The sequence below is a fragment of the Bufo bufo genome, chromosome 5, assembly GCF_905171765.1.
Source record: "Bufo bufo chromosome 5, aBufBuf1.1, whole genome shotgun sequence".
In the NCBI taxonomy this organism is placed as follows: Eukaryota; Metazoa; Chordata; class Amphibia; order Anura; family Bufonidae; genus Bufo; species Bufo bufo.
This window is the reverse complement of record NC_053393.1, coordinates 237,558,433-237,574,506: the sequence shown is the minus strand read 5'-3', so window position 1 is coordinate 237,574,506 and position 16,074 is coordinate 237,558,433. Positions and strand designations below refer to the sequence as shown.

The 16,074-nt window shown below is 44.6% G+C and overlaps 1 protein-coding gene across 2 annotated transcripts in view; it reads left to right on the top strand.

Moving 5' to 3' along the window:
* BMPER (BMP binding endothelial regulator) overlaps positions 1-16,074 on the top strand; it is a 253,177-nt gene that overhangs the window by 151,240 nt on the left and 85,863 nt on the right. For both annotated transcript variants that reach the window (XM_040434314.1, XM_040434313.1), the window contains exons 9-11: positions 288-428; positions 2,538-2,642; positions 14,779-14,824. In XM_040434314.1, the coding sequence (XP_040290248.1) occupies positions 288-428; positions 2,538-2,642; positions 14,779-14,824 (292 nt within the window). The remainder of the gene's footprint in view (positions 1-287; positions 429-2,537; positions 2,643-14,778; positions 14,825-16,074) is intronic.

Below are 16,074 nucleotides of genomic sequence, written 5' to 3'. Positions count from 1 at the left end.
ATAAAAACCATGTGTGATTGTACCGCGATTGCCATGGCTTTGCAATGCAGCAATTGCCCATGCAGTTTTTACAGGTGAAACATGTTATATAATAGCATTTCACCCATAAAAACCATGTGGGAAATTACTGCATCACAAAACGTGGTGGTGGTGGTGGTGGGGGGGGGCGGAAGCTTCTATAGATTTTGCATCAGAGCCTAGGCATCTCATGTTACACATTTACTTTTAATTGATTCTCTATTTTCAAAATTATAAATTTTTATTCTTTCTTTTCTTTTTTTGCTTAGGATTCCACTGTAATCTGTAAGAAAAAGTGTTCACCTGCAGGAACATGTAACAATGGACAGGAAGATTGCTGTGAAGAGTGTGTCTCCTATGTGCCTGCTGAAGAAGTCAAAGTCTGCAAGTCAGGAAACAAGATATTCAGGGTAAAAGCTTCTTATTTTAATCTATTCTTTCTGTGCAACTAAACTATTTACTTTACTTACTGTTGTGGTTGTGGATGTACATCCATTGTGCCAACCACCAGGAGTGGACAGCTGCTGACCAGAAACATGAATATGAGGGACCAGGGGATCAATACTCATAGTCTAGATACAGGCTTAGGTCAGGGCAGGCAGCAAGAGTCAGAGTCCAGGAATCCAGCATCAGTAGGTACACAAGAACAAACAGGTTATAGCTCGGATTCAGGCTGCCAGTGTAAAGCTTACTCATACTAACACAACATGGTAACATATTAAAGGGGTTGTCCATCCATTAATATTGATGACCTATCATCAGGATAGGTCATCAATATCTGATCAGCTGATTGAAGAGGAGGCAGTGCTCCATGCGAGCGACACTTCATCTTCATTACACTGCACCATGTCAGTGTAATACAGGTACCCACTCCATTCAAGTGAATACTTGCAATTACACTACGTTACCACTCCACAGGAGAAGAGGTGTAATGTAATGACCAGGAAGTGGCGCTCGTATGCTGCACTGCCTCCTCGTCAAACAGCTGATTGGTAGGAGTGCAAAAGGTCATCAATATTAACGGCTGGACAACCTCTTTATTGCTGGAAAAAGACATTCATCCATCCAGTTCAGCCATTATTATACAAATTTGATCCAGAGGAAGGTTAAAACCCCCATGAGGTATAAGCCACTTTTCCTCATCTTAGGTATTTAAAGGAATATTCCAGTTATGTAAAATTATCCCCTATTCCCAGGATAATTGCTTAGCACAATTAATCACAGTACCTTATGAGTTAAATGTTTATGATCAGAGTTGTCTCCAATTACAGACACTACCAGAAGGTGTCTGCTATGTAACACAGCAGTCACCTGCCAGCTATGGTGCCTGCTCAGCAAGCAAAATATGGCAGCACACTGTTATACATACAAACGATAGAACTAGGGATTAGGGATTATTCTGGATTAAAGTGGTACAATACCTACATGAAAAATGGAAGCTCTTAGATCAAACGTGTGTCAGGCCCATCTACCAATGTCAAGGTGGCCTCCGCAGATGGGTACTAACAGAACTGCTTCTCCTGCACCTAACCTAAACCTACAATGTTCAGGGCAGTGTAGGAACCAGCTATATTTATACCATACTCAGAAGCCCTGGGCAGATAGGCGGGGAGTGCTTTATCTAAAGGAGGCAGCTAACCTCCAAACACACTGCAAGAAAATTTAGACCAGCACATCCAAAGTCACAGGTGCACATCCATAAAGCTAAAATACAAACAGCAAACAAAATATGGCAGCACACTGTTATACAGTTATACATGCAAACAATGGAACTAAAATGTGGTGGTCTAAATTTTCTTGCTGTATGGTGCCTGCTCAGTACTTGATCCATCTTTGAAGACCCAATAAGTGCCATACACACTGTATATAGCAGATGTCAGGATGGGGTTAAGTACCAAGTCTTCCTGAATGTTGATATATATATATATATATATATATATATATATATATATATATTACCAGTTATAATATTTCCATTACTGAAAAAGTAAATTAGCTTCTGTATTGTGCATATAAATTATGAAATTAATTTGATATAGTATAGAATAAAAATGTACATATCATACATACATATCTTATTTTATATGTGTATTGTATAAGCATTAATATTTGTAATAAAAACTATTCTAACACAAGTAACAGCATAATTTTAAAAAATGCATCTAATATTATTTGCAGGCATGTCAAACCATAAGTAGACTATAATTACTGTTTCATCATCATAGGCCATGGTTTTATAAAATACAAAGGAGCAGGAGAATAATTACTCATATCCTGTATAAATTACTCTAGAAAATTAGCAATGAGAATACATCACATACTTTAATAGGATAATCTGTTACTTCTGCTTGAAGGAAACCTTCAAAAAGCCCTTATTCATTACTCATAATTTAGGTTATACAATAATACAAGCCCAATGGGGATGAAATGACTTTTTTGCCTGTAGTTTGATACATGACTGGGATCTCATGCTGTTGAAAGCCCCAGCTGATGGCTACACTTTTTGGCTTTTTGTGCAGGATGGAGAGATGTGGTCCTCTGTCAACTGCACCATCTGTTCTTGTGTGAAAGGCAAGACAGAGTGTCGTAAGAAGCAATGCATTCCAATCAACAGCTGTCCCCAAGTAAGTATTATAGTGTATTTTTTATTAGACCATGCAGTTAAAATCTCATTGAGATTAATGTAATTGTGATATGCTCTAAATTAGGTTGTTTACTTTTCAGTCTACAAGTCTTTAGGCCTTGCAGGTCCTGTAGTCTGATTTGGACTGCTGCAACAGAGTACTCCTCTTGTGGGCCCACGTTATGACTAGAGATGAGCAAATTTCTCAAAAATTTGATTCGGCCGGTTCGCCGAATTTTTCGAAAAAATTTGATTCAATCTGAATTTATTTATGGTGAATCACGTAAAGAAACGGCTATTTACTGGCTGCAGAGAGCCTTTATAGTGGTGTAAAACACTGTGCCTTGCAGTAACACGCATAGGGAGTCTGCTGTGGTAGTAAAACAATACTGTGAGTCAGTATGACATGCAAATGACAGGCGTCGCTTTTAGAATCACTGCACACTTCACTTATTTGGGCAATTACGGGGCCAAAACTGACCAAATAACTCAAGTGTGAACTCCTTACACGTCAATGTTAGCGTCAAGAAGAAGCACACTCCTTTTACATCGTCGGCAGCTGATTCCACATAGATGTCTACAGAACCTGTTCTATTAAACGCTTATACAAGTAGAGCCCCCCCTGAAGGAGTGGAGAGGGTGTCAGCAGTAAGTTTGTGTTGACGTCACTGATTATTTTCCCCTTCCTCTGATCCGTCAGAACAATAACCCACATAAAACGGATCCTGTCTGTGGAGCATCCGCCTTCTCTCGGTCAGCATTTGATCAGTAATCCATCAGTATTGCTAAAGCCAAAAAAGCAGGAATGGATCCAAAACAGAGATGACACGTGAATGGAATATTTGCAAGTCTTCTGTGTTTTGTACCCACTCCTGCTTTTGGCTACCAAATCATAAGCCAATTCTGATGCAAAATAGGGACCATGTCATGCAGGCCTTACAGCTGTTACATAGACAGGATCCATTGTGCGTCTCATTTTTCCTTCCTTCTGACAGATCAGAAGAAGGGTCAATTAAATGATGATGTCAGGCAGGCCGAAAGGCAAAATAGTGGCCCAGTCATGAAGTGGGGAGGGTGGGAACAGCATGAGAAATCCACAGAGTGGCCCTATGACATAGTGGTGAGGTGGAAGCAGCATGAGGAGACCACAGAGTGGCCCAATGACAGAGTCTGGAGGTGGCAGCAGCATCAGGAGGAGGCCACAGAGTGGCACAATGACAGTGTGGAGGTGGCATCAGCCTCAGGAGGCCACAGAGTGGCACAATGACAGAGTGTGGAGGCGGCAGCAGCAGCATCAGGAGGAGGCCACAGGGTGGCACAATGACAGTGTGGAGGTGGCAACATCATCAGGATGCCACAGAGTGGCACAATAAAACAGTGTGGAGGTGGCAGCAGCAGCATCAGGAGGCCACAGAGTGGCAAGGTGACATCGTGTTGAGGTAGCAGCAGCATCAGAAGACCACACAGTGGCAAGGTGACATAATGTGGAGGTGGAAGCAGCATCAGGAGACCACAAAGTGGCAAGGTGACATAGTGTGGAGGTGGCAGCAGCATCAGGAGACCACAGAGTGACCCGGTGACAGAGTGGGGAGGTGGGTGGCAATACCAGTACCAGCTGAAGATGGTGGGTGAAAGAAAGAGCACTTGGCATCAGATGTGTGGCATCAGGCAGGTGGCAGCATCAGCTTTTCCAGGGCAAACTCTGCCAGTTGCGGCTACAAATCCAGTTTGGCTGCCCAGTAGTCAATTTGGGGTGGCAGGGTGTTGTCCAAGTATGCCACCACACCACCTGCTGGTTCAGGTCCTGCTCCAGGTCTAGCTGCCTGCTGCTGCTGCTGGTGAGTAGTTTCTTCACTAGGCGGGTGAAGAAAGCTGCTCATCAGTGACTCTAGACTCAAGTTGCTGCTGATGGAGCTGGAACTGCTCTTACCCCCGCACCCTGCCACAGCAGCCTTTGCAGAAGAATGTGAGCGCAGAGGGCCCCCCGGTCAGACCTGCGAGAGGATGGACGATGGTGCAGATAGGCAGTGGCCAACTGACTACCTAGGATGTCTCTATAGTAGTTCAGTTTGTCCTCCCTCTCAGCGGGGGAAAAAAGGTCCTCATTTTGTACCGGTAGCGAGGGTCCAACAAGGTGGAGAGCCAGAAGTCATACCTCTGCCGAATTGTGACAATTCGGCTGTCATTACGCAAGCAAGTGACATGCATCGGGCCATCTGTGCAAGTGACTTGAAGGGACTCCCTGCCTCCATCTCCACTGCAAACTGCCACGGTGTGTCTGGGTCCTCTGCCTCGTCTTGCTCATTGCCCTTTAGCTCCTCTGCCTGCTCCTGCTCCTCTTCTCCTGTCACCTGTGTAGAAAAACTACCCATTTCGCTACACATTGCTTGTGCTCCAATGTCCTCCTCCTCCCCCACAGGGCTCATGTGGCCGTGAGATCTAGGCGCGACGTCTCTAGTCCCCTGACCAGCCAGATTTACCAGCATCTATTCCAGGACATGAAGCAGTGGAATGACATTGTTCATCCTGTAGTCCTAGCTACTGACAAATAACGTGGCCTCCTCAAAGGGCCTGAGCAAACGGCAGCTGTCACGCGTGAGCTGCCACTGGCTGACATCTAAGTTACTCAGGGGAGTACTCCTGTCCGCTTGGATCATCAAAAAATCGTTTATGGCCTTTCTCTGTTCGTATAGTCGGTCCAACATTTGGAGGGTGGAATTCCAACGGGTGGAAATGTCGCATATCAGCCGATGTTGGGGGATGCCTTTCTTCCGCTGCAGCTCTAGGAGGGTGTGCTTTGCGGTGTACGAGTGGCTGAAGTGCATGGAAAGTTTCCTGGCCATTTTTAAGATGTCTTGCAGATGGGTGGAAGACTTCAGGAACCGCTTGACAACCAGATTGAACACGTGTGTCATGCAGGGCGCATGGGTCAGCCCTCCTTGATGCAGTGCAGACACCATGTTCTTCCAATTGTCGGTCACCATGGTTCCGATTTTGAGTTGTCGCAGAGAAAGCCAGGATTCAATTTCTTGATGAAGGACACGGAGCAGTTCCTCCCCTGTGTGACGCCGTTCTCCCAGGCAAACGAGGTGCAGAACAGCATGACACCGCCGTGCCCTGCACATGTGGTATGCTGGAGGGGCACTGTGAATTGTCCCTGCAGTGGAGGCTGAGGACACTGTGGTGGATGAGGAGGCAGAGGCGGACATTTTTGCAGGACCAACGGCGTGAGAACGTGGAGGCAGAAGCGGCATGACCTGGCCAAGTTGCTGGTGTGGCTGTACAGGAACCACATTCACCAAGTGGGCCGTAAAAGACATGTATTGTCCCTGACCATAGTTACAGCTCCACACGTCAGCGCTGCCATCCACTTTGGCAGACACCGACAGGCTTAAGGACTGGCCCACCTTCTGTTCTACCTATGTGTGCAGGGCTGGTACTGCCTTTTTGGCAAAGAAATTATGGCTTGGGACTCTCCACCTCGGCTCGGCACAAGTTCTCTGAAAGGTGCAGAGTCCACCACTTGGAAAGGGAGGGACTGCAGCACCAGCAACTTGGCCAGGAGCACATTCAGCTTCTGCACCGTTGGATGATTGCACGCATACTGTTGTCTCTTGGCAATCGCTTCGGTGATCGATTGTTGACGAAATGACTGACGAGGAGTAGGAGCAGGAGCATCAGGACCAGCAGATGATGGGAAGGACAGACAGCTCCCTTTGTCTGAGGAGGTGGAGCCTTGACTGCCTGAAATCGGGTGCGTGCCACTGGGTGATGCAGTGGTTGCTGCGGCAGGCTGGACCACCACATCGGAGCAACGGTTCTCCCAGGCTACTTTATGGTGACGCTGCACATGTTGATGCAGGGTCGTTGTGCCAACATTGGCACCCTGGCCATGCTTCACCTTCTGCCCACAGATTCTACAAATTAACAATAAACTGCCACACCGCCGAGTAGGTGATTTTACCCACAACACTCCGGATTGACTGACTGCTACTGCCGCTGTTTCCGTGATCCCCTGCACCACTACTTCCCGGGCAGGTAGGCTCCTGTGAAGCGGGTGGTCTACCCCGGACACATTTAGCTCCCGACCTTCCACTGCCACCCTGCTGATTCCCAGCCACACTAGTGACTTGCTGGCTCCGCTGTTGCCTCGCGGGCAAGCTGCCACCCTCTTCTCCCGAAGATGATAAAGCCCCTAATTCACCCGGCTCCTGAATGCGAGCAGCTACATCATCATCATCGAGTACTGTCTGCATGTCACTGATGTCCTCCTCAATGGTCTCTGACCGCTCACGACACCAGCTCCCACGCCACTCTCCTCATCACTACTTGCCCGCCTACCCGAGAAAGTGGCAGATGTCTCCTCAACATCTTGGCTGGCCAGTAGCTGCTGACTCTAGTAGCTCCTCCTTGCTGTATAGTGGAGCTGAGCCCACAGCATATAATATTTCTCTGGCTGAGGGAACAGAAAAGGACAGAGGCAGGTTGAGGACAGGTGAGGGCACAGGGCCTGCTTCCTGGCCATGCCATCTAAGGCTTGTGTCTGACGAACCCATCGACTCCTGGCTGGGGGTGTCTGATGTCGCTTGGGACGAAGTGGATGACCAAGTCAACCATTCAAGAACTGCTAGGTTGCTGGTCAAAACACGACGTCTAGATGACACCGTGAGCTCAGGCCTCTCGCTGCGACTCCTGATGCCACGCCCCCTTACTCTGCTGCGACCTGTGCCTGTGCCAGAAACATTTAGGCCTCTGCCACTCCCCTGTGCAGGGCCTGGCACTTCTCTATCTGACATACTGTTAGATCAAATAAATAAATAAAATGGAAATGAAGACACCCCAAAAAAGTCCATAATTTTCTCACTTCACCACACAACAGCTAATAATATATATTTTTTTGCCACTAATACATGCCAAAAAGGGCTTTAGAACATATAACTGCACTGTAGAACGGCAAATAGGCCCTTATATTTTTAGAAAAAAAAAATATGTTTAACCAAAAGGTGTGCTTTTAGTGGGTTTTGAACTAATGGTGGTCTGTGGATGACACTATTATGGGGGATCTGTGGATGGCACTGTTATGGGGTCATCTGTGGATGACGCTCTTATGGGGATATCTGTGGATGACACTGTTATTGGGATATCTGTGGATGACACTGATGGGGGATCTGTGGATGACACTGTTATCGGGGGATCTGTGGATGACACCGCTATGGGGTGATCTGTGGATGACACTGTTATGTGGGGGATCTGTGGATGACACATGTATAGCATCTTATGCTATATATGTGTCATCCACAGATCTCCCCATAACAGTGTCCTTGTGTAAATAGTGACACCCAATACAGGGGTGGAGGCCGGCAACTGCTGTTGGAATCGCGGCGGGGCCTGGTGCAGTCTCTGTACTCCATTATACCGGGTCCCGCTCACAGCAGTCTGTATATGTAAAGTGTAGTCATGGGAGCTTTGTTAAAGTATCGCAATCCTCTGCATTAGCGCAACCCTCTGTAGTACTCACTATCAAACTACCGTAGCAGACAGCCTGGCCGGCAGAGTAACGTCACTCACTCTGTTAAACACCTGCTCCGCCTGCTTCATTAATAAAGTGGGAGGAGCAGGCGTGTAATGGAGTGAGTGACGTTACGCTGCCGGCCGGCCTGCCTGCCTGCTACGGTAGTTTGATAGTGACTATTACAGAGGCTTGCGCTACTGCAGAGAATTGTGATACTTTAACAAAGCTCCCATGACTACACTTTACATATACAGATGGCTGTGAGCGGTGCCCGTTGTAATAGAGTACAGTGACTGCATCGGGCCCCGCTGTGATTCCAACACCAGTTGCTGGCCTCCAGCCCCTCCTCCCTCCCCGCTGATACATCGCAGGCCGCTCTGTGCAGCATAGTGGCCGGCGATGTATCGGCGTCACCAGAGTAAAAATGGCAGCATTCGCTTTATAAGAGGCACTGCTATTTTCTCCCCACGTTGGGGGGGGGGGGGGGGGGGGGGGGGGGGAGTGTGTCTTATAAAGTGAAAAATACGGTAACTACTCCGCTGAACGGCAAATAATATATATTTTTTGCCACTAATACACACCAAAAAGGTTTTTAGAGCATATAACTGCACCGCTGAATGGCAAATAATATATATTTTTTTGCCACTAATACATGCCAAAAAGGGATTTAGAACATATAACTGCACCGCTGAACAGCAAATAATATTTTTTTTTTGCCACTAATACACGCCAAAAAGGGCTGTAATTTTCTCACTTCACCACACAATGGCTAATAAGCCCTTTTTCCCCCACTAAAACAAGCCCAAAAATGCTTTAGAACATATAACTGCACCGCACAAGGGCAAATAAAGCGTAGAAATATTTCCTTGTAATAAACCCTGTTAATGGCTGTATTAAGCAGCACTTGCACCCCAATAACAAGAACGGTTTGCTGGAATTACAGAGCTGTATAATGGCAATTTGGATCCCCAGTCAGTGCAGCAAGGTGTAATATTACCCACGCTGTAACCTCCCCAACTGAACCCTGTTCTGCTTCAATACAATGGAATGATTCCTCCTTATCCTTTCCCTGAACTTCTATACAACAAAATAAAAGTTTTAAAGTCTTTCCTAGCACTGTCCCTAGCACCTGCTGACGTCTCTCCCTGCACTAAGTACCCTGGAAAATGGCAGAATCCAAGGTGGCTGAGGCTATTTATAGGGCTGTGACATCACAGTGCTGGCTGGCTGATTGGCTGCATGCATGGCATTGTGGGTGATCCTTCGTTCCCAGAGTTCCTTGCTCCATGTCCAAACTTGTCCAAACACATGCAGCAGCCATTTTAAAAATGCGATTCGTTACCATGAAGCGTGAGGAAATTCGGATTCGGTGCAAATCGAATTTTTCCTGAAATTCGGAACGAATTCCACTTATATATGCATATGGGGACCTTCCACTTATATATACAGTCGTGGCCAAAAGTTTTGATAATTACATAAATATTGGAAATTAGAAAAGTTGCTGCTTAAGTTTTTATAATAGCAATTTGCATATACTCCAGAATGTTATGAAGAGTGATCAGATGAATTGCATAGTCCTTCTTTGCCATGAAAATTAACTTAATCCCAAAAAAACCTTTCCACTGCATTTCATTGCTGTCATTAAAGGACCTGCTGAGATCATTTCAGTAATCGTCTTGTTAACTCAGGTGAGAATGTTGACGAGCACAAGGCTCAAGATCATTATGTCAGGCTGATTTGGTTAAAATGGCAGACTTGACATGTTAAAAGGAGGGTGATGCTTGAAATCCTTGTTCTTCCATTGTTAACCATGGTGACCTGCAAAGAAACGCGTGCAGCCATCATTGCGTTGCATAAAAATGGCTTCACAGGCAAGGATATTGTGGCTACTATGATTGCACCTCAATCAACAATTTATAGGATCATCAAGAACTTCAAGGAAAGAGGTTCAATTCTTGTTAAGAAGGCTTCAGGGCGTCCAAGAAAGTCCAGCAAGCGCCAGGATCGTCTCCTAAAGAGGATTCAGCTGCGGGATCAGAGTGCCACCAGTGCAGAGCTTGCACAGGAATTGCAGCAGGCAGGTGTGAGCACATCTGCACGCACAGTGAGGACTTTTGGAAGATGACCTGGTGTCAAGAAGGGCAGCAAAGAAGCCACTTCTCTCCAAAAAAAACATCAGGGACAGATTGATCTTCTGCAGAAAGTATGGTGAATGGACTGCTGAGGACTGGGGCAAAGTCATATTCTCCGATTAAGCCGATTGTTTGGGGCATCTGGAAAAAGGCTTGTCCGGAGAAGAAAAGGTGAGCGCTACCATCAGTCCTGTGTCATGCCAACAGTAAAGCATCCTGAGACCATTCATGTGTGGGGTTGCTTCTCATCCAATTTTGCCCAAAAACACAGCCATGAATAAAGAATGGTACCAAAACACCCTCCAACAGCAACTTCTTCCAACAATCCAACAACAGTTTGGTGAAGAACAATGCATTTTCCAGCACGATGGAGCACCGTGCCATAAGGCAAAAGTGATAACTAAGTGGCTCGGGGACCAAAACGTTGACATTTTGGGTCCATGGCCTGGAAACTCCCCAGATCTTAATCCCATTGAGAACTTGTGGTCAATCCTCAAGAGGCGGGTGGACAAACAAAAACCCACTAATTCTGACAAACTCCAAGAAGTGATTATGAAAGAATGGGTTGCTATCAGTCAGGTATTGGCCCAGAAGTTGATTGAGAGCATGCCCAGTCGAATTGCAGAGGTCCTGAAAAAGAAGGGCCAACACTGCAAATACTGACTCTTTGCATAAATGTCATGTAATTGTCGATAAAAGCCTTTGAAACGTATGAAGTGCGTGTAATTATATTTCACTACATCACAGAAACAACTGAAACAAAGATCTAAAAGCAGTTTAGCAGCAAACTTTGTGAAAACTAATATTTGTGTCATTCTCAAAACTTTTGGCCACGACTGTACGTATATGAGGACCTCCTGATGTCCGGGAGAGAAGGGTTGGATTTCAACATGATCAATCCTTTTGTTCTCAAGGAGAGAAGCTCACAGATGTGTCTGGCAGCAGCTTTCTCTCTTCTTCCACTCTCAGCATATAGAACTTCCATGCTCTGCTTGGGAATCATGAGAGATGGTTGTCAGCCAAACTATCTCATGTGTATGTATTAATATGACCTGCGAACTATTAGTAGCATAGCTTAAAGAGGACCTTTCACTACAATAAAAAATGTAAACTAAGCGTACAGACATGGAGAGCGGCGCCCAGGGATCTCCCTGCACTTACTATTATCCCTGGGTGCCGCTCCGTTCTCCCGGTATAGGCTCCGGTATCTTCATATGTTCGGCTCAACTGGGTGGAGCCTGCCAGCGTCTCCTTCTCCCAGGCTGTAGCGCTGGCCAATCGCAGCGCTCAGCTCATAGCCTGAGAGTTTTTTTTTTCTCTCAGGCTATGAGCTGAGCGCTGCAATTGGCCAGCGCTACAGCCTGGGAGAAGGAGACGCTGGCAGGCTCCACCCAGTTGAGCCGAACATATGAAGATACCGGAGCCTATACCGGGAGAACGGAGCGGCGCCCAGGGATAATAGTAAGTGCAGGGAGATCCCTGGGCGCCGCTCTCCATGTCTGTATACTTAGTTTACATTTTTTATTTTAGTGAAAGGTCCTCTTTAAAGGGGTTCTCTGTGATATACATACTGACGAACTATCCTCAGGATAGGTCAGCAATATGAAATTGCCACGGGCCCAACTCCCGATAACCTGCTGATTAGCTGTTTGAGGAGGCCTCCTCACAGCTCACCAAGGACAGTTCCATACATTGTATAGCAGCTTTGCTTGGTACTACAGCTCAGCTCGAATGGGGCTGAGCTGTGCCTAGGCCATGTGACCAATGAACGTGTCATCACATGTCCTAGGAAGAGGCCTAAGTGCTTATGGAGCACCGCAACATCTTTGTACAGCTGATCAGTGGGGGTCTTGGGAGGATATGTCATCAATATGTAAATCTCTGAAAACTTCTTTAAAATATATTTAAAAGAGGACTTGCATATGTTCTTTATACGGTTATGGTGAACCCTTCAATTCATTTTCACTGGCTGAGTCTGAGGTAGTGTCACGGCTGTGTCATGGTCTGGTGGTAGTGGACCGTGACACTTTTGCCATGCATGCTTGTTGCCGGTGGCAACGTGTAGTTTATAGCATGTTTACTCACTTAACCACATCATCTGATGCGCCGAAAGGTTGGCCATGTTCACACTGTAGGAACACCACATGTGTCAGTATTGGCCAGCGCTACAGCATAGGAGAAAGAGATGCCGGCAGGTTCCTCTGGGTGGAGCCTAACTATGAACATACCGGAGGCTATAACCGGAGAACGGAGCGGCGCCCCGGGATAACAGTAAGTGCAGGGGGATCCCTGGGCGCCGCTCTACACGTCTGTATAGTCAGTTTAGATACTTTATTCTGGTGAAAGGTCCTCTTTAAGTTTAGTTGTACTATCCTCTGGAAGCAATCATGAGAACTCTTGACTTTATATAGTAAAGTATACTGTTACATACTTTGTTAACTATAAAGTGGATAAGTATGTATTTATAAATAATTTAAAAAAATGATTTGTTCTATGTGCAGGTCAGAATGATTAAAATATAAGGGAAATAAAAAGGTAACTCATTTAATTAGATTCCATTGAGCTTAACAAAGACGTGCAAGGATTTTTTTAGGTCCATAAATAGCAGATTTCCATTCTTACTATTGAGCTCAACTACTTCAGATTTACACTGGAAACCTTGTAAAAAGGCGCAGGCTGATTAGAAACATTCACATAAAAAGACGGAAAGCTATCACTTATCAGTCATTGACTATACTGTTAAGAAAAATGAGGGTGGGGTTCTATCATGATTTATGAATGACTGGCAGATTGCATCTCAGAGATTTCGAGAGGGCAAATCTCAGGTTGGTTATAAATATAGTCAAGGTTTGTTGAATGTGTGGTGTAGAAAGCATTTCTTTCCATACACATCTGTACTTTATTACTATTCAAAAGTTGCCTTTGTAACTTTGGTGCCAAATGAGGCACAAAAAAAAACCCAGCTGTTTCTGTTACACAACCAAACAAAAACCTAATTAGTCTTGCCTGAAATATTTTCAGACATAAAACCGAAAGGCTCATAAAACGGAGAAGAATAAAACATGGTCTGATTAGAAAGAGTCTTAAGGAAAAAAAATTGGATTATATCACTTATCATTCTCCTAAGGGATTCCTTCCAGTGACTATTTGCAACACATGTAAAATATAATAGGCTACCTTATTCTTGAGATAAACACTGGAAGTTATGCCTGCGAACACAGTGTTCAATGAACCGGTGGTGTTGGTCATAGATTCCATCCTCACTTGAACTTATGGCATGGGTGCTGTTGGCAATTACTGCATTTATTGCTTCATAAATGGAATCTTCAAAGGCAATCTGACATTTAAACATTAAAGGGACATTATTGTCAAGTATTAACTTGGAAAATGATGAATTATTCGCGTGTATCTTTTACTACTGAAATGTGAGGACTCGATAATGACAGCTTGTAAAACATTTTTCATGAATATTTCACCAGTGAATGCCAATATTTCAGAAACTAGTGCCAGCAAAAAGTAGGGGGGTTGGTCACAGAGCCAAAAATGCTGTACATGTTATATAAATGTATTGGTAGCCTAAAAGTAAGGCTAAGACAACTTAGGCCATATGCACGATCCATCTAAATCTCTTCCCTCAACAGAAACAAATATTCACATCCTAATGGACTGCACTTGCTAACCAGATGCAGCATTGGAGTTCAGTTGCTGGGTCTGATGGCTTTATATGAAGAGCATGTGACCCAAAAAAGGCCCCCATCATATACAAAGTGATGTCACTAATAACAGGAATAATGAACACAACAATGTAATATTACGTAGACACTGTGAAGTCATATGAAAGGGCTGTATTGACACTGTATTGGAGTAATGCACACAGTGATGTCACAGAACATTTTTATGGCCTGTTTAAAAAATGGCGGAACTACCACTTAATATAGTAATATCACAGGGATAAAAAAGGATAAAACTAAAAGATAATGACAGTAATGTCACTGTACAGAAATAGCAAACAGTGATGTCATCAAACAGAAAATAAACATTGGCTTTCCCTTATGTGACAGAGTGACCATGGGCGGCCCCATAATAAACTATGTATTCAAATGAAAAGAGAAATTGATTTGCAACCGTAAGAATGGAGGGCCTGAGAGGATGCAGATGCTAACATATTTAAAGATTTGTTTTGGAAATGTCAAGCCTTTCCAACTATGATGAAAATGTGTTTTATAAATGCTGCAGGCTTGTCCTAATGGCATTCTAACTATGCTCCATATGTGTTTTACATTGGTGTATCTCATAGTATCTCTGATAGCTTTAAAGGCTGTGCAACAATATTTCAATTTTATTTAATTTTTCTTCAATGCCATTTTAAGAGAAAATGTGAAAAATTTGGCGATCAATACAAGTTATATATTCATGTATAAATATGTCCTGGTTGAAATTGTTCTTTTTATCATTCATATATTTATTTCACTCGACTGATCTCTGTTTTACAGGGGAAAATACTGAATAGAAAGGGATGTTGCCCAATTTGCACTGAAAGTGAGTAAGTTCAATTTAAATTTTCCATTATTTTGTAATTATGCAAACATGGTAACTAATATCAATATCAGTCGAACTTATGGCTTCCATGCCCGTGTTGCAGACCGCAAACAGCGGATCCACAATACACGGGCACTGGCTGTGTGAACTCCGTTCTAGGGTGCAGACCCATTGACTTGAATGGGTCTGCAATTCGCAACATATGTCAAAAGATAGGTCATCTCCTATCTTTTGTAGTATTGAGGCATGGACCATAAGGGCTTCCGAGTGTTTCGGTGGGCTTCCGAGTGTTTCGGTGGGCTTCCGATCAGTGCCCCCACACTAGAAAGTGGACATACAGATGCCGACAGCATACGGTGTGCTGTCTGCATCTTTTGCCACCCCACTGAAGTGAATGGGTCCACATCCGACCCGCAAAAAATGTGGATTTAATGCAGACAAAAAACATGGTCGTGTGCATGAGGCCTTAGGTGTGTCACTACCGAAGGTGTTGCTACTGGCCTTGATGGCCCTTATGGCTTCAATACCTGGAGCTTGCAAACCCAATCCCTCACTTGGTCCTCAAACGTATGGAAAGACAAGACAGCTTCACTGATCTCAGCAGCGTTCCCAAAGTTACTAATTAGATATTGTTGGCTACATTCACACTTCTTATTTACTTTATTTTAGGTGCATATTCTTTGAAAATCTCAAGATGTACGCACAGAACATAGAGCCACAGGTTATTGAACTGTTTGGCATGCTGTTGCGTAAATCATCCATAGGCTGCCATTGTAGAAAAAAAATTATCTTTAGTATTCTTTTGTTTTTGTGGCACCCGACTGTGTAAAACATCACAGCAAGTTATCTTTTCCTATAGAAAAAAGGTATATAAGCAGGACACAAGAAGACCTGTTTTGCTTTTGCACAAAAACATTATGCACCAAGCATAGTGTGAACATAGCTTTATTTCTGGAACCATAACCCTCTCCCCAAAGACTGTTATTTAGGGAGGGGAGGGGAGGTCAGTAAAAATTACTGCATGGAGTATCAACCAACTGTAAACCAGTATAGATTGGAGGCCCTCTAGGCTGCACTCCCTTAAAAGTGTTATAAATGTATGTTTGGTGGTCTGATGACTAAGAACCCCACTAGAATGAGGATTCTGAGCCCTTTTCCAGAGGCTCCTAAATGGATCAGTGGATAATGCATGCATCCTGCCACTCCATTCAGTCTGTGGGACTGATAGCCAAGTGCTGTTCTTGGCTATC